The sequence below is a fragment of the Trichoderma harzianum genome, assembly GCF_003025095.1.
Source record: "Trichoderma harzianum CBS 226.95 unplaced genomic scaffold M431scaffold_7, whole genome shotgun sequence".
Classification (NCBI taxonomy): Eukaryota; Fungi; Ascomycota; class Sordariomycetes; order Hypocreales; family Hypocreaceae; genus Trichoderma; species Trichoderma harzianum.
The window spans coordinates 194382-219371 of NW_020209255.1; the positions used below are offsets into that span (position 1 = coordinate 194382).

General features: G+C 45.2%; 8 protein-coding genes across 8 annotated transcripts; 2 read left to right on the forward strand and 6 right to left on the reverse strand.

Moving 5' to 3' along the window:
• Nucleotides 1-1154: 1154 nt before the first annotated feature.
• M431DRAFT_508700 (hypothetical protein) lies at nt 1155-2384 on the reverse strand. The gene has a single exon (XM_024919151.1). The coding sequence runs from the start codon at nt 2278-2280 to the stop codon at nt 1294-1296; it is 987 nt and encodes a 328-aa protein (XP_024773258.1). The 5' UTR covers nt 2281-2384; the 3' UTR covers nt 1155-1293.
• A 760-nt stretch (nt 2385-3144) lies between these two features.
• M431DRAFT_508701 (hypothetical protein) lies at nt 3145-4447 on the forward strand. Its single transcript, XM_024919152.1, has one exon. The coding sequence runs from the start codon at nt 3252-3254 to the stop codon at nt 4116-4118; it is 867 nt and encodes a 288-aa protein (XP_024773259.1). The 5' UTR covers nt 3145-3251; the 3' UTR covers nt 4119-4447.
• Nucleotides 4448-5633: 1186 nt separating this feature from the next.
• On the forward strand, nt 5634-7557 carry M431DRAFT_86496 (hypothetical protein; the record flags this gene model as incomplete). Its single annotated transcript, XM_024923686.1, has 7 exons — nt 5634-5792; nt 5843-5890; nt 5942-6089; nt 6145-6677; nt 6746-6832; nt 6972-7356; nt 7418-7557. 7 exons carry the CDS (start codon nt 5634-5636, stop codon nt 7555-7557), a joined length of 1500 nt encoding a protein of 499 aa, XP_024773260.1.
• A 428-nt stretch (nt 7558-7985) lies between these two features.
• M431DRAFT_495547 (hypothetical protein) lies at nt 7986-9194 on the reverse strand (the record flags this gene model as incomplete). The annotated part of the gene is made up of 2 exons (XM_024917377.1): nt 7986-8039; nt 8094-9194. 2 exons carry the CDS (start codon nt 9192-9194, stop codon nt 7986-7988), a joined length of 1155 nt encoding a protein of 384 aa, XP_024773261.1.
• A 2413-nt stretch (nt 9195-11607) lies between these two features.
• M431DRAFT_116828 (hypothetical protein) lies at nt 11608-13032 on the reverse strand. Its single transcript, XM_024911977.1, has 5 exons — nt 12912-13032; nt 12576-12856; nt 12440-12521; nt 11974-12383; nt 11608-11917 (listed from the first exon to the last, which is right to left on the reverse strand). The coding sequence occupies exons 1-5, from the start codon at nt 12918-12920 to the stop codon at nt 11836-11838; spliced, it is 864 nt and encodes a 287-aa protein (XP_024773262.1). The 5' UTR covers nt 12921-13032; the 3' UTR covers nt 11608-11835.
• Nucleotides 13033-16161: 3129 nt separating this feature from the next.
• Nucleotides 16162-18495, reverse strand: M431DRAFT_495549 (glycoside hydrolase family 3 protein; the record flags this gene model as incomplete). The annotated part of the gene is made up of 2 exons (XM_024917378.1): nt 16162-18352; nt 18464-18495. 2 exons carry the CDS (start codon nt 18493-18495, stop codon nt 16162-16164), a joined length of 2223 nt encoding a protein of 740 aa, XP_024773263.1.
• Nucleotides 18496-19417: 922 nt separating this feature from the next.
• Nucleotides 19418-20886, reverse strand: M431DRAFT_495550 (hypothetical protein; the record flags this gene model as incomplete). Its single annotated transcript, XM_024917379.1, has 3 exons — nt 19418-20319; nt 20375-20628; nt 20690-20886. 3 exons carry the CDS (start codon nt 20884-20886, stop codon nt 19418-19420), a joined length of 1353 nt encoding a protein of 450 aa, XP_024773264.1.
• Nucleotides 20887-22474: 1588 nt separating this feature from the next.
• M431DRAFT_116832 (hypothetical protein) lies at nt 22475-23605 on the reverse strand (the record flags this gene model as incomplete). Its single annotated transcript, XM_024911978.1, has 1 exon — nt 22475-23605. Exon 1 carries the CDS (start codon nt 23423-23425, stop codon nt 22475-22477), a length of 951 nt encoding a protein of 316 aa, XP_024773265.1. The 5' UTR covers nt 23426-23605.
• Nucleotides 23606-24990: the final 1385 nt, after the last annotated feature.

The window sequence follows — 24990 nt, forward strand, 5'->3', positions numbered from 1 at the left end:
AGGATAAACACGAAGAAAAAGGTCACGTTATCTTGTGGTTTAGCAATTTACCAAAAGCAAGCAATGCTATTTGTACAGGATACAAAGAATATTCCTCGACTTGCTGTAGCTATTGGGCAACTATCGTGCATTCGGACGTGTGTTTTTAGGCCCTTCAGGCATTGTACGCCCCGCTTTTCTCTCACATTGTTTTCGAATGCTCAACTCTTTGCCAGATCTCTGTCTTTGGAACGCAAATGGTGTAAAAATTGATGAATTAATCTCGAGGACCGTGGGAAAGAGCTTCAGCTCAATAATATAAAAACACGATATTGAAGACAATAGCTTCTATGGGAGAAGAGAAGTTGTGTTTCCTAGTAAATAGTGAGAAAAAATACGATTTGGAGCACCCGGAATAACCTGTATGAATGCTTTAGCTCTTAGACTAGCATTCCAAACTGCATGAGCTTTGCACAGACCAGAGAAGACAAAATTAACAAAAATGTTTGCAGAATTCGCATTTGCAGTTGCAGATGTGCCAAGCCCTTGGCAACTATGCCGAGCGATATATGTAGTAATTATTCCTTAGTCGTATCACGTATTTTCCATAACTGTAATCCTTCAACAAGCTTCCCATTTCTCTGAATCAATCTTTCCGCGGGACCACTCCTTTCCGCGGATAAGTGCCACAAGACTTTAGCTCATGTCATACGAGACAGCTCCCCCTTAGGAAATGCCGTCTTTCCAAGAAGAGGAAGTAATACACCGGCATGGGCTTAGCAGAGAAGGCATTATTAGCCTGAACTGGCGTCATCTAGTTAGTTGGCGTCTTGACATACGTCGGGGTATCTCAACTAGTACGGGGCAATGCCATCTAGAGATAGTCGAACATGAGTTGCGCACCCAGCGAGATGCCTAAGTGGGGGACAGATCGCTTAGTTCAATGGTGGCATGTCGAACTTCGCATTCTCATTCTCAAACTGGTAAGTTGCAAGATCTGTTCCTTGTACAACCCCACCCTTCCGTATCGATCGAACAACAAGGCTGAGTTTGCTAGCACAATAGAATGGATGTCAACAGCGCTATTTTTTATTCCACAAGGGCTGTTGAACGTGTTCTTTCTTAGTACGTTTCGTGACGGCCCGCTTCTAGACATGGCTACTGACATGCGTGTGGATAATGTGAAAGTGTTTAAGACTCTTGACCTACATCAAGGATAGACTAAGCAGTTGCGCAATAGTACCTCCTGTCAACATATTGAAGCTACCTCAAGCCAATACAATTCTCGGCTGTACAGTTGATATCTATTTGGCACTAATAATTATCCCTAAGCCACTCTAGAAAGTAGGTTCCGACTTCATCCGGCTTCGCGAGCATACTCCAATGACCAGTATCTAGTTCTTTCACTGTTAGGTGAGGTGCCAATCCAAGAGTTTTAACAGCTTCAATCCCCTGCGCCCGACAAACAACGTCTTGTGTTCCCGCAATGAATAAGTATGGCACATCGATTTGGTATCTCTCAGCCGGCAGCCGCGAATCTTGCTCGTAAAAACGGCCATCTAGCAGTGATCGATAGTAGCACAAAGACGATTCAAATCCATCCCGTTTCATGCGATTAATAAAATTTTCTCGCATTTGATTGGTCGCATACTCTTGCACGGGTCCTTTCTTGTCCTGCTCCAGCCAGGTTTTGAGTCCATCTTTTGCACAAAGCGTGTTCATCCACTCTATTGGTTCCGCGTGCAACGCCGTAAACAACGATTCGGCATGCTCGTTTAGTAGTGCAGGCCCAGCAACTGGATCGCTAAACAGCGCCCAGTACCAGCCTGTGAAATAGCCAATAGCTTGGATCATGGCCGGAGTCAGCTGATCCATCACAATTGGTCCTTGTGGCGGAGGAGATGCTGGAAAATTCAGCATGATTAATCCAGAGCAACGCTCAGGATGAAAAACATAGAAGCGGTGAGCATGACCCGCGCCCCAATCATGCCCACTGCTAATGACCTTTTCAACATGCTCAGCATCTAGGATCTCAATAAAGTCGCCAGTCAATCCGGCTGAATTAAACACCTCGGGGTCAGTAGGTTTCGAGGTATCGCCATGGCCTAAACAGTCAGGTATAATGACCCCATATCCTTGTGGAATAAGATAGCGTGTTGCGAGATCCTCCCACAGTGCCGCGTGATCCGGCCACCCATGAAGGAGAAGAATGGTTGGCTTCCCACTTGATGCCTTTGACACATAATATGTGTAGGAAAAGCCCCGGGAAACTTTCACAATCTTCTTTGTCAAAGTATCCATAGTGAAGGGACGTTTGCTGAAACTATAGGAAAGCTTTTGCTTAGGGACAGAGGGGGTCTTTTCTATCTCTTTGTGATGGAATTGAGCCCTCAAAAGATGGCAAAGCTTCAATTTCTCGTGATCTTAGGAAGATGGAGAGGGGTTTCGGGGGATTTTAAAGGTTCTAATTTTAAACTAGTATTAAAATATTACGTTATCCCACAGTTAAAGTAGAATAGGTACAGTATACTGAAAAATGAATATGACAAGACTAGCGTAGGTTATGAGGATGAATGTGGATGGACGCGCGGTCAAGCCAGGCATCAATGCAAATTATACTCAAAAACGATGAAACGCTGCTGCAATAGCCTTTAATCCTCTCGCCCAATCACGAGGGGCCAAGTGTGAGGGGCATGGACTGCAACTTGCCGGACTCATTGCTGCTTACTCCTCGTCATCCACGCGCCGTAAGTGAGCTGATTTAGTTACCTAGTGCGAAATTTACTCTTAGGTTGTGACAACAAGTACGTCTTGTAACACATTTTGAGATTCAGCATTATCGGTTTTGAGATTAGAGTGACGCCTTAAGGATCGTTCCTTCAGGAAATATAGTTTTGTGACAGGTAAAGTCTCTCGAAACTGAATAAATAAAGTTATTTCTCATTCGACAGTTTGAATCATACAAGATGGTGAAAATGAGACTCCCAAAAACTGAATCATCCAATATTTAATGTAGCTTGCTTAGCTTACATAGGTGGGCATGCTTAACTCAAGTGGATAGACCAGGCATGGTTCAAATGCCAAACGCCTTTGAGTCCAACGCATAAATACTCGTGTTTCCCCCCAAATAATATCACGCGAAGTGAGAAATGTAAAGACCACATCGTGTGAGCAAACCATTTAATTAAGCTGGCTTTTATCAGTTGTTGATGCTCAATTAGGTGGTTTTCTTTCATATAATTTCCGATCCTGTTTAACGTTCATTTGACGAAATGGCAAACCCGGGTTTAAGCACTGGCACTCACAAGTTCCAAGGCTTGGACATCGAATTAACTTATACGGTGCGAGGATCTGGACCATATCTTATTGTTCAAGCAGCAGGATGGGGAATTTCTTCTCAGTATCTTCAAATTGGGTTTTCGCCTCTTGAGGCTCAATTCACCCTAATATACCTAGAGCCCCGCGGCTCAGGCCCCTCCGAGCGACCACAAGAAGACATGGTGAGCACTTCCGATATGGCCGACGACGTCGAGCTTTTACGAAAACACTTGGAATTTGAACAAATCGATTTGCTTGGTCATTCCAATGGAGGCACCATCGCCTTAGCGTATGCTGAGCGGTACCCCGCCTCAGTCCGAAACTTAATCCTCCTCACACATTGGCTCGAAGGATACGATGACAGTCGCACTTGGCAACGATTTCTGGATGAGAGAAAGGGTAATCCAGCATTTTCGAAGGCCATTGCGGCACTTGAGATAGCCAAAACTCAGAAATTTCAGTCACAGGAGGAGTGGTTTCAAAACTTACGCGTGAGGTTGTCTTTCTATCCAGCCAACCCAGACAAAGATTACCCCGCCTTTGAGAAGGCAATGGGCGAGCCCTCGTGGTGGGTTTACAAAGCTCAGGGTGCAGCCGACAAGATCAAGACCCTTGATCTCTATGCTGGACTCGATAAAGTCAAGGCCCGTACGCTATGTTTGGGGTGTTCTGAGGATCCAATATGCACCGAGAATGTCACTCGTATTACAGCAGAGCACATAGCCGACTCGCAGGTCGTCATTATTCCCGAGTGTGGGCATTTTCCCTGGATTGAACAGCCAGATCAATTCTTCGCGGCAGTCATTGAGTTTCTGAGGTAAAACATTAGAAGTCACTGCTAGCGCAACGTCTTCTTGAGAATATGTCGCGTCCACAGAAACCATCGCAAGTTAAGGTAGTTTTGGTTTGGAGCAATCTGGGGCCGTGTAGGACATTAAAGGACCAGGATTAGTTCATTCACAGGGCACAAGCAGCTGCAGAGTCACACACATCAATCGATGTAGCGTCCTAAAGCACACAAATGGCCGCCAGACGCAGAGTTGCAAGATGTTCAGAGAGTAGACTTAATTTCTTCAGCTTAAGATGCACCCCGGTTGACAAAGATATCCTATTAAAGCAAATGCCATTTAATTATGAACTCAACTGCCAGGAACTTTTTATCTCAAATAACACTTTTTGACTGTGTTCTGTCCTCTCATCTTGAGCCGTCCAGTATAACTCATATGATATGTTCCTTAAAAGAGCAACTTTCAACACGCATCATTAAGGTACCCACTCTCAGTCTCAACTCAACCTTCGAATTAACTGGGTCAAGCTCGGGAACTTGATAAACGTCTACGCAGCCAGGAATCTCTGAGATTACTTGGGGCCAAATCAGAGTAAAAACACATCGCAACACTATAAGCTCTACTGCACTGCACATTGTCTTCATCAATGAAATATGGGGATCATGTCTAACTTTAATTCCTTCAAGGTTGAATACTTCATTTATAGAGAAATCCCAGAATGACGGACAGGAGCCGTGGTGTTTCAGCCGCTAATAAAGGAGAATATCGGACCGTAGTTCGGCTTCAGAGTTTAGTAGCTTCACAGTAGTATGCTGCATCACATTGCTTGATTCCGGAAGATCTAATCTACATTGGGTTTATTGCAGTTCGCATTTGCTGCGAGACCGCATTACCAACCGATTTTACTTAATTGCCTCGTAATGACGCTGGCTTAGCTTAATTGAGGGAGCTAGACATGAAAATCTGTGCTACCGTTGACGTCGTATATCGCCTCGGCTCTATGTGCTTCGTGCGGAGTACGCAACACCAGAGCAGCCTTTTCAGCTTGAACTGCAAGGGCTCCATATCGGGAGATAAAGACTAAAGCTTGAAGAGATATGGGAGCCGATCTAGTGACCACTCCCTTGCATTTCCCCGCGTTTTGACTAGATACGTGGGGATCCGAGATAGTCTGTAGGCTAAGTTCAAGTTTATCAAGACCATGGAGTCCGAATCCGAATCCGAAGCCGTTTCTATGAATGGGCAAGATAACGAACTCTACGTATATATGTGCGAGATTGGAATTCCAATACACGTAATGTCCTCCCAGTCAACTTCTGGTCGTCATCTCTATCATTATCCAATTATAGCGCAGCTGCGTCGGTATGAGCCATGGCGCCTCGAGACTCTCGTGAGAACCTGGAAGGTGTCGTGACAGAAGTAGAAGATCAACATCATGTAGACGAAAAATCTATTGAATATGATCCTGCTCTCGCCAATGCAGCAGACACACAACAATTAGGTGAGCTTAGTGTTGCTGTGCTCCCGACTAGAGGCTCTACCATACTGATGCGTTACATAGCAAGTATCGGTTACAAACAGGAACTTCAGCGCCATTATTCTAGTGTTCAGGTGTTTGCTATAGCCTTTAGCATTATGGGACTTCTCCCTTCTATATCCGCAACCTTATGGTTCTCCGTTCCCGCAGGCCCAGTTGGAATGGTTTGGGTAAGTATATATCTTAGGTGCCTTAGTCCAACGTGGTTTGACAGCTATAGGGATGGTTCTCTGCAAGCGCTCTTATTTTCGTTGTTGGATTGGCAATTGTGAGTTTTATAGCATGCTAATCCCCGCCTGAACCCTTCTAATATTGTTAGGCTGATCTCGGCTCTTCGCTCCCGACATCTGGCGGTCTTTACTGGTGGACACATTATTTCGCAGCTGAACGATATAAAAACCCGCTGAGTTTCCTTGTTGGATATAGCAACACAATAGGGTTGATTGGGGGCATCTGCTCAATAGACTGTAAGAGCAGGACCGTCATAAATCCTGTTTACAGATCCAGCTAATTCCCGTCTAGATGGATTCGCATCCTTCATTGTCTCACTTGGCACCATCAGTAGTGATGGGGAATGGATCCCTAGCAGAGGCCAACTCTATGCGATATTCGTGGCAACGGTGCTCTGTCACGGTATACTGGCGAGCTCCGCCGGAAGGGTCATGCACCATCTTCAGACTTGGTTTGTTGTCGCAAATTTTGCCTTAATTATTGCAACAATTATCGCCTTGCCCGTCAGCATGCGATTGCGCAACATCCCCATCAATTCAGGCAGCTACGTGTTCAGCTATTCGATCAATGAGACGACGTGGCCATCGGGGTGGGCCTTTATGCTATCTTGGCTCTCTCCAATCTGGACAATCGGAGCATTTGACTCTTGTGTGCATATGAGCGAGGAGGCTAAAAACCCAACAAAGGCAGTGCCGATCGGTATTCTCGCCTCAATTGGAGGCTGCTGGATATTCGGCTTCCTTGTGACTGCAGTGCTAGCTGCCTGCGCCGGTAACAACTTTGAGGAAATTCTGGCCACACCTTTTGGCCAGCCAATAGCTCAGGTAAAATTCTAGCTGATGATTCGAAAGCCCAGCTCCAACTTTTCCTCGTTCTAACTTTCTAATGGCAGATCTACTACAATGCTCTGGGGAAAAGCGGTGCCCTGGGCTTTATGTCTGCTATCTCAATCTTACAGTTTTTCATGGGACTCAGCATTGTACGTGGCATTGAAGGCAATGGCCGTTTGTTCTACATCTCCAAACCCCGATCCACTCTCCTCCTTTTTAACACACACACACACACACACACACACACAGATATATATATATATAATGAGGCTAACGGCTTGTGTCTAGGTTGTGGCAGCGTCTAGACAGACCTGGGCATTCTCTCGCGATGGGGCATTGCCGTTTTCTTCATTCCTCAGACAGATAAGCAAAACATTCGGGTATCAGCCATTGAGAACTGTGTGGGCTACTTGTCTGACGGCAATCATTATTGGCCTACTGTCCTTAATCAACAATGCGGCTGCAAACGCCCTTTTCTCGCTCGCAGCTGCCGGCAATAACGTTGCTTGGGCAATTCCAATATTGTGCCGCATACTCTGGGGAAGAGAGAAATTTCGCCCAGGGCCGTTTTACACCGGCAGATTTAGCGTTGCTATCTCAATTGCTGCCTTGATGTATTTGACTTTCTCAACAATATTATGCATGTTCCCGACCGAAGGACCAAATCCTGATCGTGAGTCTCCCACCCTCAGATGTCATCAAGTTGAAGCAGAGCCATGCTGACATCACTGAAGCATCCGTCATGAATTACTCCGCAGTTGTGAATGGAACAGTGTGGGGAGGCGCATTGCTCTATTATTTTCTCTACGCTCATAAATGGTTTAAAGGTCCTAAACACACTCTGGACATCATGGAGAATGAAGATGATATCTAGAGTATTCTTGTTGCTGTATTAGTAGTATTTAAAATCTACCTTATCATTCGGTCGCTAAAAAGCTCTTCTTTGGCCGTCTCACGTAGCCACGTTCCACTTGTGGTCAGTCATAATTTCGACGCGATACAACAGAGCGGGTGGATATTTAGAGGGATATCAATGTCTCTATTCGAAATATACAAGGAACCTCATTCATTGTTTTTACAATGATTCCATCAAATCTCTTGGCCCACACGTATGTTTATGAGGTTGCGTTCCTCCAAGAACGACTTTCAGAGGGTATTATCATATCAGTAAAGAAGGGTTATGAGCAATATGGCTACTGGTGCGTACTAAATTATGGCCCATATGCCGTACGGAGGCCCAGAAGTTTCGGTATCTCTATCAATCAAAAGTGTTCTATATTTAAACAACGCTTTCACAATACATCATCTTCTGCAGGAAAAGGGTCGAGTGGTGCTTCCATCAGATGTTTCTCGAATCTATGTCAAAGTTAGCCAATCTATCTTCAGTGAATGAACAGCTATTACACTTACAATATCAGCAATAGTGGCGTATGTACCAGCAACGAGAGCTACAACTCCAATTATAAACGCCAGTATGCTTCCCAGAGTAATGAGGATATTCTTCCGCGAGAACCAATTTCCCTTGCAGAGTAATCTGAACCACATGATAGCGGGGATCCAGTAAGAAAATCCAGTGACAAAGAGTGCTGAAACAAGGGAAAGCAGATCGGAAAAGATGGGAATAGCTTCGGCAATAACCCAAGCAATAATCGTCAGAACTGCTGCGAGCGAAATCCAGGCAACCCAGCCCTTGGGAGTATTAACATATCGAATGATTGACTTCTTCCAAAGACGACCATGGATATATCGAAGCGCCACCGTCGAGTTAATGGAGCCGGAGATGAAAATAACCGGCAGCGCAATACCAAACGTGATTTTGGAAATAAGAGGACCAGACGATAGTAATGCGGGAGACTGGATGGACGGGCCGATGAATGCGTAGCAGAGTGCGCCGGTCAGGGTATAGATAATGATTTGGGCAATACCGGATGCCCAAATCGACTTCATGAAGTCCTTGGGAGTATGCATCTCGTCCATGAATGAAAATTGGCCAATGGCAAAGCTGAAAGCAAAGATGATATTGCTTACTGCCACGAAAGCCTCAGAAAAGGTAACACCTTCTCGAGGCCACGTAGACCACTCAACGCCAGAAAGTCCACCTGAGGAGTCTCGCGCTTTAATACCTGTAGCAATAATAGTAATTCCAATAGCAGCAATGATTGATGCAAAGTCGATGTAGCCAAGAATAGCTATCTCGGTGAAGGAAGGTGGTATAGCCAGTATGAATAGGATGACTGCCGAGATAGCTGAAAAGGCAATAGAGCAGATGTGATTCCCATTCAAGGTGCCCAAAGCGATGCTGCCAGTTAAGGCGTGTGAGCCGACAGACATAACAAGCTCCAGAACCATGGCAGCACCAAACAATTCATAGCCAATTCTTCCAAACAAGAGTGTTCCAGCGTCAGCATAGTGAGAGACTTGAGGATAGGCCAATTTGACTTGTCCCACTAGATAGCTTGTGAATATCGTGATCAATCCGAGTGTGATGGTAAGGAAAACGCCCGGGAACATTCCGAGAGTATGGTAGGCCGCTGGTAAACTGAGAGCTCCCAAGGCAATGGCTTCAACGATGGTTACAATAGCCAGGCGTTTCCAGCCCAGTCGGTGGAAATGCGCATTGCCATCTGCAGCAATCTGTTTCAGTCGACTGGCCTGCAACTCATCGCTCGTCTCTCCAAAGATGTCATTGTCGGTTCCATGGCCTGAATCATCTTGCTGATTTTCATATTTGCCGACGCTACCCTTCGTAGAAGGCTGAGCGTAGACTTCAGAATGCGCAGCGGCAATGTTATCTGCCATATTGAAGACCCAGGAGATGGATTACCGCTTCAGTTGATGCCAAGTACTCGTATGTTTTTCCCACGAAAAGGGAGTTACAAACACACGTCACTCAGAACGAAGGGGCTGGCTGGTCAGGAAGGAAAAATCTGAGAGCCGAAGAATGGGGTTTTAAACCGTTGGACTAGCTACACCGATAAGCTAGTGGAATATTCCTCAGATTGGACCCATAGCTATGCCGAAAATCCGTCAAATCTGAGTGGATGTCGACAGTCAGTTGTGCGAACGACCCTGTCCGCTTATGCTCTCCACGAACCCATCCCGCTGCTCGCACGAACGTGGTATTAACATGCGTTCCCCCGCAATGCAAGATGCCTTGAGTTTGATGTAAAATCTATCCACAGTATCCCTGGTACAATGGGGAAGCCCATAGATGCCACTGAGATTGGTGCCTCCCCAAAATAAGATGGTGTATTACAGCCTGTTTTGTGGCGGCACGAAAATTTCTAGAAGCTTTCGAGTCATGTTCCACAAACGTAAAATTTTCCGAGTTGGTGGAGCACGCTGCCAATGGCATGACTACCAAGTGCAGTCTGCGGGACTATTAGTGGATTATATGTGTCTAAGATTCATTGTTATACATAGATTTAGTAAAGTGAGATAAGAAAAGTGAAAGGTCGTGTTCCATAACCTGCTCCAGCTTGATGACTCGGCTGATCACCGAGAGATGTGCGTGTGAGTTTCTGCTTATAGGGGGCACTTGCCATCAAGTTTAAGGCAACCCACAATCAAGCCAAATTATACATAACATTATTAATGAGATGATGCAAAGATCTACTAGACATATACCAGAAGCCACTTAGTATCAGCAATTTTATCACAGCTCAGAACTGTAAACCCATGCCGCGCCCTGTGAAAGACGTTTGACATGAGTTCTGCTTACATGCACGATGTGGTTAAGTGTAAGGATAAAAACGGGGCATTCAGGGCATCTAGTTAAGACAAGTGCATCAAGAGTTAAAATGATTGGTTGGAGAGTGAGGTAAAGGGCGCGCTTGAGAGAATGCCGACGCTAAGGAGTGCACGAGCCGGAGCGATAGAAATTTTATCTCACGCCTTAACTCGGAAATTCGCGGCATTTGATGGATTGCGCTTCCGGTTGGGCCTCTCGATGCAGAGAAGAAACCCATGAACACAATGGAGAGAAGGCTTGAAACACCGCAACCCGCGCTTTCATATTGTTGATACTTTGCAAAGTTTCGGAGGCCAGGTCAATACGAAGTAGACTGATTTCGTGTATTACTTACTACACAGCGTCTCTCTTTGAACCCTGCTGAGTCGCTGTGCTTTGATGTAACAATCTTCCTTGCCGCATCGGTTCATCTCGTTATTTGTAAAACTACCCCATGGATCCAAATGGCTGGAGCCGATCGACATCAACCTATAGCAGCTTTTAAACTTACTACCTGCTAGGTCCAATCTCTCGTTATAACCTTAGCTGAACTAGTTCTAGAAGCTGGCATTGAACCACTTTTATGTTATACATAGCCTCTCCATTCATGCATGTATCTCTTTCCGGCGATTGCTCTTTATTTCAGGTCATAATGGTTTGCTGTTTGTGAGTATGCATGACTGAATCGGAAAATTGGCGTTTTGCATCGACGTCGGTGGTTGATTTATGATTCATATAAGGAGAAAACCCGCTTTCGGTTGTCTTGTCAAAGTCCAGCGCAAAAAAATGGCACTTTAGAAAGGTATTCTGGCTGAAGTCGCAGGTGCTCAGGATATATAGCATGCCTCGATCCAGGTCGGTAGCAACATAGAGCAACATGAAGCAACCAAAAACTCTCGTAGCACGGTGTTTAATTTTGACTCGACCAAGTCACGTCACACTCGCAGCTCTTCATCTTTCTGTGACAACTTGCCTTTATAGTCCATATTACAGTATATGCTATTTTGATAGCATAGTTGGTTACCGAGAAGAGTAATTCATTGGTCTTTTTACATTCTTTTAAGACCTATCTTTATTCCATTCTGGCGTTCAAGTCTCACCACTGAAGCCTGTATATCACGAATGCGACACTGACAACTGCAGGTTGCTGATTGCATTTTCAATACTTAGTTTGACTGAATGAAAGATGTCATGATTCGTTTAAAATACTTCTATTCCATAATAGATTATCCTCATATCATGTATAACCCTTATGGTTCTTCTATCTGTTTATAACCATGGCTGCGATAAACAATCGCCGAGCCGAAAACTTTTAAATATCAACGCTTGGGTATATGATGGCCACCCGACTTCCCGTCGTAAAATATGACAGTAAAGGAAAATAATAATGATAATAACAATAATGAAGCCGGAAAAAAAAAATTAGTTGTTTGAAACGCCACAGCTCTTAGGGTCATCGTCACACGTACAGGCTGATGGTGCGTAGACCCAGCCAGTAAGACGACTATATCTCTGTTAGTTACCTCGATGGTCCAAGTGATGCCTTCAATATGAACTTACTTGGCGATATCGCTGGCATAGCAATGAGTAGCGATGTTGCTCTGCAAGTTACCAGTCTTTGAGAGGGAACCAGAGTTATAGATGCGAGCAGCGCGGTAGTAGTCAGAAACATCACCATTGCCAGACAGGTTGATGCAGTGAGCGAGACCATCACCCGAGGTGGTGCCAGCAGTACCCTCCCTAATCATTTCGTGAATTGTCGCTGCCGGGCATGGTGTTGTAAGTTTCTTGTTATCATTGCAAGAGGCTTTGCCGTTGTGGTTTTGCATAACGCCAGGGTTGCGGACGCCGAGATCGGTCGTATTCACTCGCACGCAACCATGAGACTCTTGCATAATAATAGCCAAAATAAGGCGATGGTCGACTCCGGTAGCATCAGATGCGGTTTGAATGCCGTCCCAGATAGCTTGCTGCAGTTTACAACGATTAGATGAGATTATTGGGCAAGTTTAGACTGCCAACGTACCACTTCATCGATATCATTGTTGGGAAGTCGCCAGTTCAGATATTGACAGGCGACGTACATTTGGAGCTTGTAGTTTTCGAACCTGTTCTAGTGTTAACTTGCTGGCCATGCTATTATTGCATGAATCAAGACTTACATGGACTCAAATGAAACCCATTTATCTTTGGAGGGCCATCCGGCAGCGACAGATCCGTTGCCAAGATAGAGATGATACCAGTCAGTTCCATTGCCTACGCCGTCCTCGATGTTGCTATTATCAAAGCGGGCAAGATTCTTGTTGGTGACCTTTCCTCCAGTCGCACGAGCTGTGATTTGACCACTGTTGGGAGAACGAGGAGAAAGGCCGGTAAGAGAAGTCAGGTATGAGGGAAGAGCGGCTGCGAGGGCTGCACCCGCTACAAGCGAAGAGACTGAGAGCTGGAACTTTTAGTTAGTACAGCCATACCTTGGAAGCCCTTAGAGTCTTTCTTACCTTGACCATGATGAATGATCGAAGTTGGAATAAAGTGTAGCTACCCGAAAGAAGAAGGAAAGAATGGATGAATAGACGGTGCTTCACAGGATTTAGGGCTGCTGCTATCCTAGTATATCTGTAATTCTGGGGGGCATGGAGCCATATGCATGGGAAAGCCGCTAGATATATAGTGGTAGTAATATGATTATATATTTAGATATTTCATGGCTCAGCCGTGACTCCATCTTCCTTTTCTGGTCATATTTTGTATGCGACAGGCGATAACCTAGTTCCTTCGTGGCTTCACTCAACTGCAGCTTACTGCTTTGCGCTATCAATAGTTCATACCAGGGATAGGAATCCATCCAGCCCTGCACCAATCTACTTGTAGACATCTTGGACCCTGGGCACTAGAGCCTCAAGACGCTTATGCCTAGGGTGTGTGATAGGTCCAGGTTGAGAGCTAGGCCTAATCCTGTGACCTGGCCGAGAGGTTTACGAGCTATTCGTGTTTTCCAAAAGCCCAGCCAAAACCCTTAGCAGCTCCCCTATGCTAATTTTAATCTTTGCTATGCAAGTTTGGCTTCACTGGCCTCATCCACGCGGGCAATATGCTTTATATAAACAGTATGGCAGCGAAGACTTGCAAATACTGGATTTGACCGCGCTGGGAACAGCCACAAAGCAGTAGAATTACTCCAAAGATTCACGTCCGAGCATACATGCGCTTTCTACAGGTGCCCGTCCTCAAACTCCATCGTCAAGGGACAGTTGGCCTGTACTCGTACGGGGAAGTGTTGCTGCGTTACTGCCTGACCAAGGTCTGAAAATATCTCGGAAACGCTCTTGGGTTGATGGAGAGGCCAGGGGTCGCCATGACAAAACTCAGCACAAGTCCCACCAGCTTCTTTTTCTGCCTCTCTCCGCTCTTCGCTGCGAAGTATATCCGACACCGTCCTTCCTTAGTCTAACCGTCAAGGCTCCGTCCGCTGCTAATTTCAGCCCAAGCTAGGCATCTGCAGGGGTAGCTTTCTTGCAAACTCCATTTAACGCATCAATCAGCGGTGAGATTTGCTCTTGGCGCGAAGAAACGCTCCGTGCCGGCGTGAGGCTGAGCATCACGGACGAGACAATCAGCCACATTTGGTTCATTCGGAGCCGCCTCGTGCCTGACGATCGGCTCAAAGATGCACACTAGAGTCTGAGTTGAGTTAACGTTACCGCCAGCGCAAAGTCAGTCGTCGTCTAAGCTTTGGAATCATCGCCCGGTCACTGTGATTCTCGAAGAAGCGTCGAATACTCGTACAGCACATGTATGCACCAAGCACGGAGCCACAGTGCTCGTACTCCAGGTAATACGGAAAAGACGGCCTTTTTGAAATATAGCGCAGGCCCCACAAGCCGAATTTCACAGGGCCATGGCAGTCTGAGAGATACTTCATGCTCCGTAGTAAGACGTACGAGCACTACGAGTATTATTCATCTCTTGGCCTTCACAAGGGACCAGGCCTTTCTCTACAGCTTGGCATCGTGCTTGGCGCTTCCTTTGGTAGCCAAATAGTCAACTATCGCAGCCGCCGTGCTTCCTACAGAGTAGAGGAACAGGCTGTGCTCGCAGTTAGTCGCTGACCACGTCGATGGCGATGACTGGGCGCTCATTTGCAACGAAACGAAGGTTGGTCAGCAATAATATATATGGAAAGCCCAACTGCAGCCGCACCATCGCCAATGTGGGCAACTTTTGCTGCGGCCACTGCTAGTGTATTTGTGAGGATTGTCTAAGCCAAGTGACTGCTTACTCTCTATTACTGCAACGGGTGATTCGCGCGACCAACTCCGGAGGAATAACGTGGCACCAAAGAGAAGCGACGCCGTCAATCTTGCCCTTTGTGGGTGATATTAGGCGGATGTGGATGAATGTGACACCGATAGAACGCTCAACAAAGCAGTTGCTTCATCTAAAGGGGTGAGACTGATACTAGCACTTAATACAGGGTAACGGATGTCACTACTACGAAATTTTATTCTCCTTTGCGCATTCTTTCTGTTAATAAAAAATTTGAGGGATAGTAAGTTAGCATTTAAATCAATCTAGGGCTTCCAAGGTATATTGTGTTGTTGTTGTCCACAGTATCGTGGCGGATGGATGAGGACTGGAGTTTCTTTTTTTTTGGAGGCCTGAATTTTTTTGGTGGAATGAATGTAGCTTACTTGTGGGACATCACCGTCCCATAGTCATCTGCTAGTACTAGAAATGATAAAGGCTGCTTAAGCTAAATGGATTATCTTTTTTCCCTCATCTCAAATGGGAACTACTTTTCTTAAGGGAAACTTAAATAACCCCAATCCGGGAGATCATCCTGTGCTCAAGAGCGTCCATTTACACTATTGAGAAGGAATGCAGTTGTGAGTTATATTAAAATTTATTTAGTTGACCGTTGGATATACCTGTCCACTAGTTGTTCTAATATCATATTCTAAATTCTAGTCAATATTATCCTCTTTTCTGCAACGCACCTCAATAGTACCTCTTGCCAGGAATAGACGAGTGAGGATGCGCACTAAGTACATGAAGGTGCAACTATTGAAACATTGGCCAACCGTTACGAAAGACTGCAACTTGGACTACGCACATGGAACCACATGTCATGGAATATGCCGAATACTAGGGATGTAACATGATAGCAAAAAAGGTCTCGTATAGCTAGAATAGTCGTATACGAGGTCTAGTTGACTTCTCCTTTATGGCACCGCTAGAGTTGATGCCTTATGGTCGACACGATGTCGCGAGTTGAGTTACGGTGAAGCCGTTCGTTAGCCCAGTTAGCCCAGTTGGGAGCGCAGCTGTTGTCTCAGCTCGTATTAAAGCGGACATCGACCACTTCGTATCAGTACCCCGTTAGGGGTATCAAAACACGACTCAAGGAAGAAAATCCCCCAAATGGACTATTTCATTGGGGCAACTCGTATATCCTAATAAAAAATCACGACAATGATAAATAAAATTGCTATCCGCCTCCGCTTTTGTACATGCCCGCAGCATTGTCTGGTTTAGCTCGATTGGCGTGACACGTCTCAACTAAATCCTCCTCCTTGATTGATCATAAGCAAACTCTACAGCGTACTCAGGGGTAAGATGGAAGAAAATATTGGAAAGGAAGAACTTGATTGAAATATTCAATATGCTCTACAATGACTATAAATCGCTGCAGTCTGCTAGGATCTGTGTATTGGAACGTCGAGCTAATAACGGTTCAAGCTCAATGTTCTATGGCTGAGGGAATTGGTCCAACACAGTTTCTGCTCCTTGAACCTGGAATTCTGCTGTTGGCCCACTGAGATTCTCTAAGTCAACTTGTAGTGTGTATGTGCCGGGGTACAGAACAAGATTTCCGTTGGCGTCATTGCGTGCAATTTGTCCGACATTGACTTTCAGGTCGAGGGTTGTCGTCGCACCAGGCTGAACGTTATGAGCGCGAGCATAAGCTACCAAAGTCTTCAGGGGATATGGCTGAGGTCCGGAATCTGTACTCTTTAAAAAGAGTAGCGCTACGTAGTCTGAAGCCGTTGAACCTATGTTCTCTACGTTAATTTGAAAGGTGTCAAATTCGGCCAAGTCTTTTGGATCCTCCACATCGGTGAAATCAGCTGTATCATATGTTCCTTTGCCACTGCCTCCTGTTGCCCATGAGACATTGAACTCTGTGTAATGCAGGCCCGTGCCAAAAGGTATCACCGAGCCGTTATACCATCGATATGTTCTGCCAGGGTTGGATGAGCTTGGCCGCAAAGACTGATCTGTCATTGGGACTTGGTTGATATAGTCCGCAGGATATTGTGTAACAGGTAGCCGTCCAGCTGGCGCGGCAACGCCGCTAAGTATGTCAATCAACCCCGGTCCGAATTCTTGGCCGGGATAACCCATCCAGAGCAGACCCTTTACGTTGCCATTCTGTAAAAGAGAGGAATCATCGATTTGGCCACCGCCCACTTGAACGACGACGACAGGCTTCACTGCTGCTAGCTGTTGAATAAGATCCAACTGCGCTCCGGGCCAGTCGATGGAGGTTCGATCATGAGCCTCGGCTTCAACCTGCTCGTCAATTCCACCAATGTATACCACTACATCGGCTTCTTGGGCAGCACTGACTGCAGCGGCAAACTGTGACGTATCATTTGACAGAACATACTGCAATCCTTGCGAATATGTTACTTTCCAGTTGTATGAAGAGCTATTTGCGGTCGGAACGGGAATAGTCTTATAAGGAGCAACCCCATTGTAATTGCCGAACATTGATACAGAAGCATTGTTAGCCCAAGGTCCGACAAATAAAACCGTCTGGCCCGTTGGGCGGATAGGTAGGATATTGTCATCGTTCTTCAAAAGAGTAATGCCTTCGACAAGTGCTGTGTAAGCAAGCTTCTGCGTAGCTGGCGTATTCACGTCGGAAGCTCCTAGAGTTCGATAGTCTTGACCTTCGGGTGGATCAAAGTACCCCAGGACAATAAGAGAGCCGTAAAGGCGACCCAGAGCTTGGTCAAGCTGAGCTTCTGTAGTATAGTTGCTCTGAATGGCCGATGCGATATATGAAGAATACGCTGTTCCACAGTCCAAGTCTGTGCCATTGTTGAGCGCAAGGGCGACTCCTTGGGCATCAGATTGACCGACGTGGTGCTGGTTGAAGACCCCATCTACTGCACCACAGTCTCCGGTTACCCAATGAGCGGAGCTATTCCAGCCCCAATGATCGCGTAGCACAGTTTCCAACATATAAGAATTGGCGCACGAAGGATGTCCATTGACGGCATTGTAGCTGCACATGACGGCTCCGGCCTTAGCATCACGGAAGCAAGACCGAAAACTGGGGAGGTAGTATTCGGCCAAATCCTGAGTGCTTATAATGGCGTTGTATGAACCGCGAACCACTCCATCGGAATCTTCAATGTCGTAGCCAGCAAAGTGCTTGCATGTTGAGACGACCTTGGGTTTGGCTGGGCCGATGCCGCCTTGTAATCCCACGACATAATTATATGCATACTGTGCAACATGATAGGGATCTTCTCCGGGTGTTTCTTGACCGCGGCCCCATTGGGGATCCCTATAGGGATTAATGTTTGGAGCCCAGTAGTCCAAACCGGCCTTCAAATGATTGCTGAAAGCTCGCGCTTCTGTACTGACCGCTGTTGCAATATCGTGGACAAGTTGGTCATCGAATGCCGCTCCAAGAACCATGGGAGATGGAAACTGAGTGGACGAATTGAATGCAACATTTCCCTGAGTGAAAGTACTGTTGATTCCCTGACCTGGAGAAACTCCAGCAAGTCCATGGAGGGCTTCGTTCCACCATTCATAAGGAGGAAGGCCAAGACGTTCAACGCCGGGTGCATTGTTGACCAAATTTGCGGCCTTCTCATCCAATGTGAGCTCAGCAACTAGGGCTGCTGCTCTGGCTTCTGTGCTGAGGCTTGTATCACAGATGCCATTTTGACTCAAAGGAGGTTGAGAACAATCTGGAAACGGAATCTCATTGTTGGGAAACAAAGAGTAAACCGTTGGAAATAGAGATAACTCTACAAAAGTTGTCAATGAGGATATCCTCATCTCGAGAATAAAGAGACTAATAAGCAAAGGATAATGATTGAGGTTTTCTGTCCAGTCGCTTTTGTTTGTTTAGCTACAGTCTCAACTTTATATAACTTTGAGTCTCTCGAGTTGGTTAACCACTTAGACACATGATGATTTACTGATTCACCAGAACGGAATGTTTCTATTTAGCCTATTTTAAGTGCTGCCATTTCACGGATATTAAATCTCTTCTAATAAATTGAACATCAGAGTTTGGTGCAATGTTCTAGGGGGAAATATCACTGCTGATCTCTCTCACATTAGGTAAAAACAGGTTTCGTTGATCAAGTCTTTGCGGGGGATTCCCTCTTTCAGGTATTAAAAAGGCAAGGTGACGAAAATCATACAAGTTTATTCTGCCTGAATGTCGGAACTCGCACTCTACTCTCGTATTTACCTTCTGGCTCGCAGCTTTGATGCTTGGGGACTTCCTCGTTTGACTTTGATGTGATCGTGAGGGGAGACTGGACTGGTGGTGTGGGTCTGGTATCATCCGACGGAACGGCAAACCAATCCGCTTTGAGAGCAACATGACTGCAGATTTGGAGAAACGTGAACATAGCTGATTAGAATTAAGTATTAGAGTAAACATTGGGGCTCGCATTAGTTTAATTTCCGTTGTGTGACATATGAAGATCGGCAATGTTGTCACCCAGCTATTAGTGCCGTCGGAATGACAGATGTAACATCCGGGGAGCATCAGAGATCCAGTGGCCTTTAAGGTTGAGAGAAAGCAGAAGTGAAAGAATAAAAGACAGGAAAAAGTGTATTCATTGGTTTGGCGCAATAATCTTTTTAAAAAAACAAAAAGTAATTACTCAATATACAACGACGTTAATGAAACCAGACTGTATTTGTTCTGCCATATTGTGTTTACAAAGTATGTACTTAAAGTTGCCTATTCGTGTAGCTTCAGTGGGCCCGAGTATTCAGGCGCACGTATATACTCAAGCTTATCACCATCAGCCACCACATTCTTCCACCAGTTGTCTATATCTTCCTGGAAACGTTTCACAACCTCTCCGTCACTCAAGTCGATTGGCTCATAACCACGAGCAGTTTGGGTAAGTTGCGCCTTTGCTATGCCGAGATCAACAGCAAAGTTGCCACCAATGCTATCGTAGCCGTCCACTGGCTTAATAGACCCTGTAACGCCCTCTTTCAATACCTTGAGCGGAAAATCGGGTTCTGCTGCCGCTGGTCTTGCAAACGAAACCCCGTCAACGATGTTTAATACTTCAAGCATTGCAGCAGTTGTCCGAAGACCGCCAACCAAATATAGCTTGAGCTTGCTGTCGTCGCTCAGGCCCTCACTGATGATCTTGGCAAACTTTAGAAAGAACCCTTCTCGCTTTTGTGTCGATTCTTTTTCCCATTTTAGACCGAAACTCTCGTAGTTACCTCCGCTCAACTCCACAAAGTCAAACCCCTCTCGCTCGAGGCATATGCAAACTTCTTGAGCTTCTTCCGCCGTTACTCCTGCGTCTTGGAATTCCACGCTGTTGAGTTTGGATGCGACGATGAAATGAGGCGAAACACGTTTCCGGATAGCTCTAGCAATATCAGTGATAAAGCGCAGGCGGTTCTCGACTGTCTGAGTTCCATATTCGTCCGTTCGCTTGTTTGTTCGTCTAGATAAGAACTGTGAGATGAGGTAACCGTGTGCTCCGTGAAGTTCAACTCCATCGAAGCCAGCCTTCTCCAGGTACTCGGCAGCATATGCGAAACCCTCAACTATTTCATCTATCTCTGCCTTACTAGCAGCGTGAGGGTTTCCAAACATCATGTCCATCTTTGGCTCTATTTTTTGGTCAATTATCAGGCACCTAATAAAGTCTAGGGCATTTCTTCTTACCAAGTTGCACATCTGACGCGGATATGGCTTCTTTGTTCAAACGATATTGAACCTGTCTTCCTGGATGACTAATCTGGCCAAGGATGAAGCTCCCATGGGCCTTGGCTCCTTTAGCTAGTTCTTGAAATTTCTCAAAACGAGGCCCACGAAATTCGCATTTGGGAGTGATGATCATATCGCCAATGTCATCTAAAGCATCAAAAGAAGTATCGATGTTGCCGGTTACAATCATGCCCCATCCACCCTCTCCCCATCTAGATTCAACTCATATTAGCAGTCGTAACAGCCTAGTCTACCTAACAAGTATGTTCATACCGGCGATATAGCTCAATCAAGTCCTTAGTTGGCTCGCCTCGTAAATGGGGTACTTTGGGATCCCATGTAGCGAGTCCTTCAGCCATAGGACTTTTCATGAATCGATTGAGGGCTGTGCGTCCAGAAGGAGAGAAGGTAATGGGCTGACCCAAGGGTGATGGATCAGCCCCCTTCGTTCCATAGCGCTCATAAGGCATGATGAATCAAGTATCCACAGCTATCCAATTTCGTATTGTGGCTGATGTTTTGCTGCAATTTTTTTTTTATTAAAAAAATAAAGGGTTGATGCTCTCGTCCTTCCTAAGTAACGCCCGCCATCGTTAAACCTTTTATAGAGCAGAGATAAACCCCTATGAATCAGTGATAGGAAGTAAACTTTCGAACTCGATAGTATGCATTGATTACTCAATCGAGGACTACGAATCGTGGAATTGGTAATATGTGCATGATTGCCATCGAAGTACGAAACACCCTGGAGTCGCATACTCAAAAGGGTATGCATCGTGGCCATCAAATTCCCACATGTTACAGGCATTATGCGCAAACACGTGTCTGCTTACAAAGTCATACCGTATTTTCCGCGTGAGGTCAAATCAATCCACATTCAATGAATCCACATATTGTGTAACAAGCTCATTACCAATCCCTAAAATATCTCATTCTAGAAGTTTCACATGCTCATTGTGTAAATACTAGGAAGAAATTAACCATTAATATTTATTTTGCATTAAATGTTGGCTTCGGAGAGCTACTATTCCGCCAATCTACATCATTATCACTATTTTTTATTTGTACTTGCTGGTCTTCCTCTTCTGTGTTTGTCATTTCTAATTTTATATCAGCCCAATGACCAATTGGCCATGGGGTGGTCATTCTTTATAAAATAAATATAAAATAAATGAAAGAGATCTTCAACTGATAGCCAGCTAATTAGGAGAATGAACTTCCGATCCTGATTAGCTATCAATAGATTCACAAACTTTCTGGCCTCGCTAGAAAGCCTTATCTCAATTGGCGGGCTTTGTAGAGTAATTAAGAAGGTTTCATATATCAGTATTTCGAATCATATTGGGTAAATGTATGGAGACAAGTGTTCTAGAGAATGTGCTTTCTATATCTATGAGCAGTGGAGATTGTAATTTTTACATTGCAACCCTAAGGAATACTATCCGCGGTTATATCGTGTTGAAGCCTACGCGTATGCTGTGTGCCTGATCCAGATTCGCTTACCCACAAAAGGCATTTACCATTTTAGGCAATATAAGTAGCAATTTTCATCGGCCATTTGCTACTGCTAGATGGAAAGGTGCCCCTTAAAAACTTTACCCACACCGTACCTATACCCACTGAGCATTGTACTTTTCGCATCACTGCCAGCAACATACCTAGTGTAAATAAAATACTAGATCATGGCTAGCCTATATTATTTACCTGTTTGAATCAATTTTCATGTCTAAAAACGTTTAGTCCATATTATTTTATAAGGGCATCTTCGGCAGATGTGGATGTGGAGATTAGAGAATGATCTGTGAAGGCTTGAAGGGCTGGCACCAGGTTGCGAATTTTAGCTCAATGAGTTGAGAGCATTTAATAGTTTATAGTAGATTTAAGCTCCTCTATGTAACGCATTCAGGGGAACACGTGATTAATATGCATGAGACACCAGCTTAAGTACGTTCTTCAAAAGCCGGGAGCTCGATCACAAGTATGCTCTTTTACTTGCTGCACAATTTTAAAGATGTACCTCGTATTTGCGACTTCTATCAGAGGAGTATTCTAAATACATCATTTCTGGAGAGGCTCCAGATGTTGAGAAAATCCCGACATATACTTCATGCCTGAATCGCACATAATGGCCACAACAGTAGACCCAGGTTTGAGACCTTCTGCTACACGCAATGCGGCCGTCACGTTGGCTCCCGTTGAAAGCCCGCAGAATAAACCTTCTTCACGAGACAACCGAAATGCCATGGCCCTTGCATCTGCCGTCGACACTCCCTGGAATCCATCTGCGATACCTTCATACCATAATGGTACAACATATCCAGCTCCTATACCATCAATATTGTGAGATCCTGACGGACCGCCCGATAGTACAGCAGATTCCGCTGGCTCAACGGCGACGAAGCGGATGTTATTGTCAAGCTGGCGAAGGCGTTCTGATATACCTCGAAGAGCAGCTCCTGATCCGACGCTCTGCACAAAGGCGTCGATGCGGCCCTCGGCTTGTTCATAAATCTCATCTGTGAGTTTCGTATAAGCGGATAGCTGGTCGGTGTTGTCCATCTGAGCAGTGATATATGCTCCCGTTTTGGCGGCTATAGATTTTGCCTCCCGAATCATGTCCTTGGTCAGCTTCTCAGTTTGCTTGCCATTATCACTTGGTATAATGGTCAAGTTGGCGCCGAGGAGCCTCATGTGATCAAGCTTCTCTTTCGCAAAGGCATCCGATGTTACTAGATGAAGCGAATATTTCTTGACGGAGCAAATCAATGCCAGCGAAACTCCTGTGCTGCCACCAGTGTATTCAACAACAGCACCGCCTGGTTTAAGACGGCCATCCTTTTCGGCGGCAGTAATCATTGCAAGAGCCATACGATCTTTCATACTGCCAGTTGGATTGCTGCTTTCGATTTTTAGAAGAATGCGAACTCCGTTTGAAGGGACAACATTATGAAGCTGTATCATGGAAGTATTTCCGATCGTATCAAGTATATTGGATCGCACTGAAGCCATGTTTCTAGTCGTGCCAATAGGCCCTGATTGCAATTCTCTTTCTGTTTGACTATGAGGTTTTGAAACAAGTATCAGTCAACAGCCTTATTCTGGTAGAGAGGAACACAAATGTCAAGCTTGAAGTTGTCGATGGGGGAATTATAGATCTAGGACTTATGATGTGATAAAAGAGCACAATGGAGGCATAAGATGAAGAATTCTGGGAGAAGAAACGGTGAGGTAAATTGGTGATTCCTTTACCATCATGACACCGGTGGTCCGATTATATATATCTCTGTTTCTCTCTATGTTAGTTGTCTGGTTGCTAGTAGTTATCTTCTGTTCAAAATAATGATTAGTTTTCTCTACCACTAAGTGACTACTTTACAAGGGTACTGCTGTCTATAATGAGTATAGCGCTAATACGTAGGCGATCTGCAAGGCTACTGATTTCCAAATTGAGGAAAGAAGTTGATTCCGTTCACAAAGTTTTTGATGAAAATCCGTTCTATTCTGACAAATGCATCAAGTGCTTCTATAAACTATGACAACTCGACCCATTTGTAATGTTAACGATACAATCTAGTTTATCGCTGATGTTGTGAAACAACTGAAGAAGACGCACGTTTAATAATCATGTCTTCTAGTGGCGTTCGACTTCACCAAGGCATTTCATTCAGTTGTACATATCTAGCTTTCCTTACTTAGGTAAAAAAAATGGTTCGTGATTCATGATACCAGCAGAAAATATTGGTAATTGGACCCTAGTAATAAAATGTTGCGCCGTCACGTCCTCTCAACAACTTTTGCTAGCAGTAGACGTTAGGTAGTAGTTGTACGATGGATAAGCCCTGTGCACCCCGTACAAACCTGCGAAAACCACCATTCTTCCAGCAGACATACTTACCAACCTCTCAACGAACATCCCTTTGTGAAACATAACTCAAGTTGCTAGTACTACTAACTTCCCCATCTTCTTTAGGTTGGATATTACTTCACGTGAATGGTGACTCTCTGACCCCCAATGTCGCTTATCTCATGTATTTGGCTGTCTGTCGCATTTAACCATTGCGAAATGCGGGGTAGTGACCGTCTACAGCTGGCCACAATGGTGAGATTGGATGAACAGACAACGAAGTATGGGGGACAATGCCCCGGAACTAAATAGCGCAGGATAATCGTTTGTCACTTTGCAAGCCTCGTGCAAAAGTATTGGTCTATTGAGCATACTTGGGCCACTAGAACACGTGGAAATATTTGGGTGTGATAGTAGGTGGCAGAAGTGGTGTCTGGTCTAGCTAGACTTCGGTTCGATTCCTTCTTTCTTTCGTCTAAACGCCTGTTGAATGCTGAACTAATGGCTTTTCTACCCTCCTACTCGTCGTTCGGGCTAATTCAGGCGTCTTGCTTTGCTACATTCGGGGACAAACAATCCGCAAATACTCCGTAGCTCGCCTTGGTTGGTTCAACCGCCAGCCGGGTAAGATCGCCTGATAACGTGAATTCCGTGCTAATGAGTCTCGGGTAATCCGAATTTGACAATAGCCGGAGGACCTCATCCTCGTATATAAGGAAGCAAGTATAGA

Excerpts from the sequence above, each read along its gene's own strand:
- M431DRAFT_508700 (XM_024919151.1), bottom strand. The coding sequence starts at position 2,280 with ATGGATACTTTGACAAAGAAGATTGTGAAAGTTTCCCGGGGCTTTTCC.
- M431DRAFT_508701 (XM_024919152.1), top strand. The coding sequence starts at position 3,252 with ATGGCAAACCCGGGTTTAAGCACTGGCACTCACAAGTTCCAAGGCTTG.
- M431DRAFT_116828 (XM_024911977.1), bottom strand. Across the intron at positions 12,522-12,575 it reads TGGGTTTCATTTGAGTCCAT|GTTCGAAAACTACAAGCTCC; the intron begins GTAAGTCTTGAT and ends ACACTAGAACAG. Across the intron at positions 12,384-12,439 it reads ACAATGATATCGATGAAGTG|CAAGCTATCTGGGACGGCAT; the intron begins GTACGTTGGCAG and ends TGTAAACTGCAG.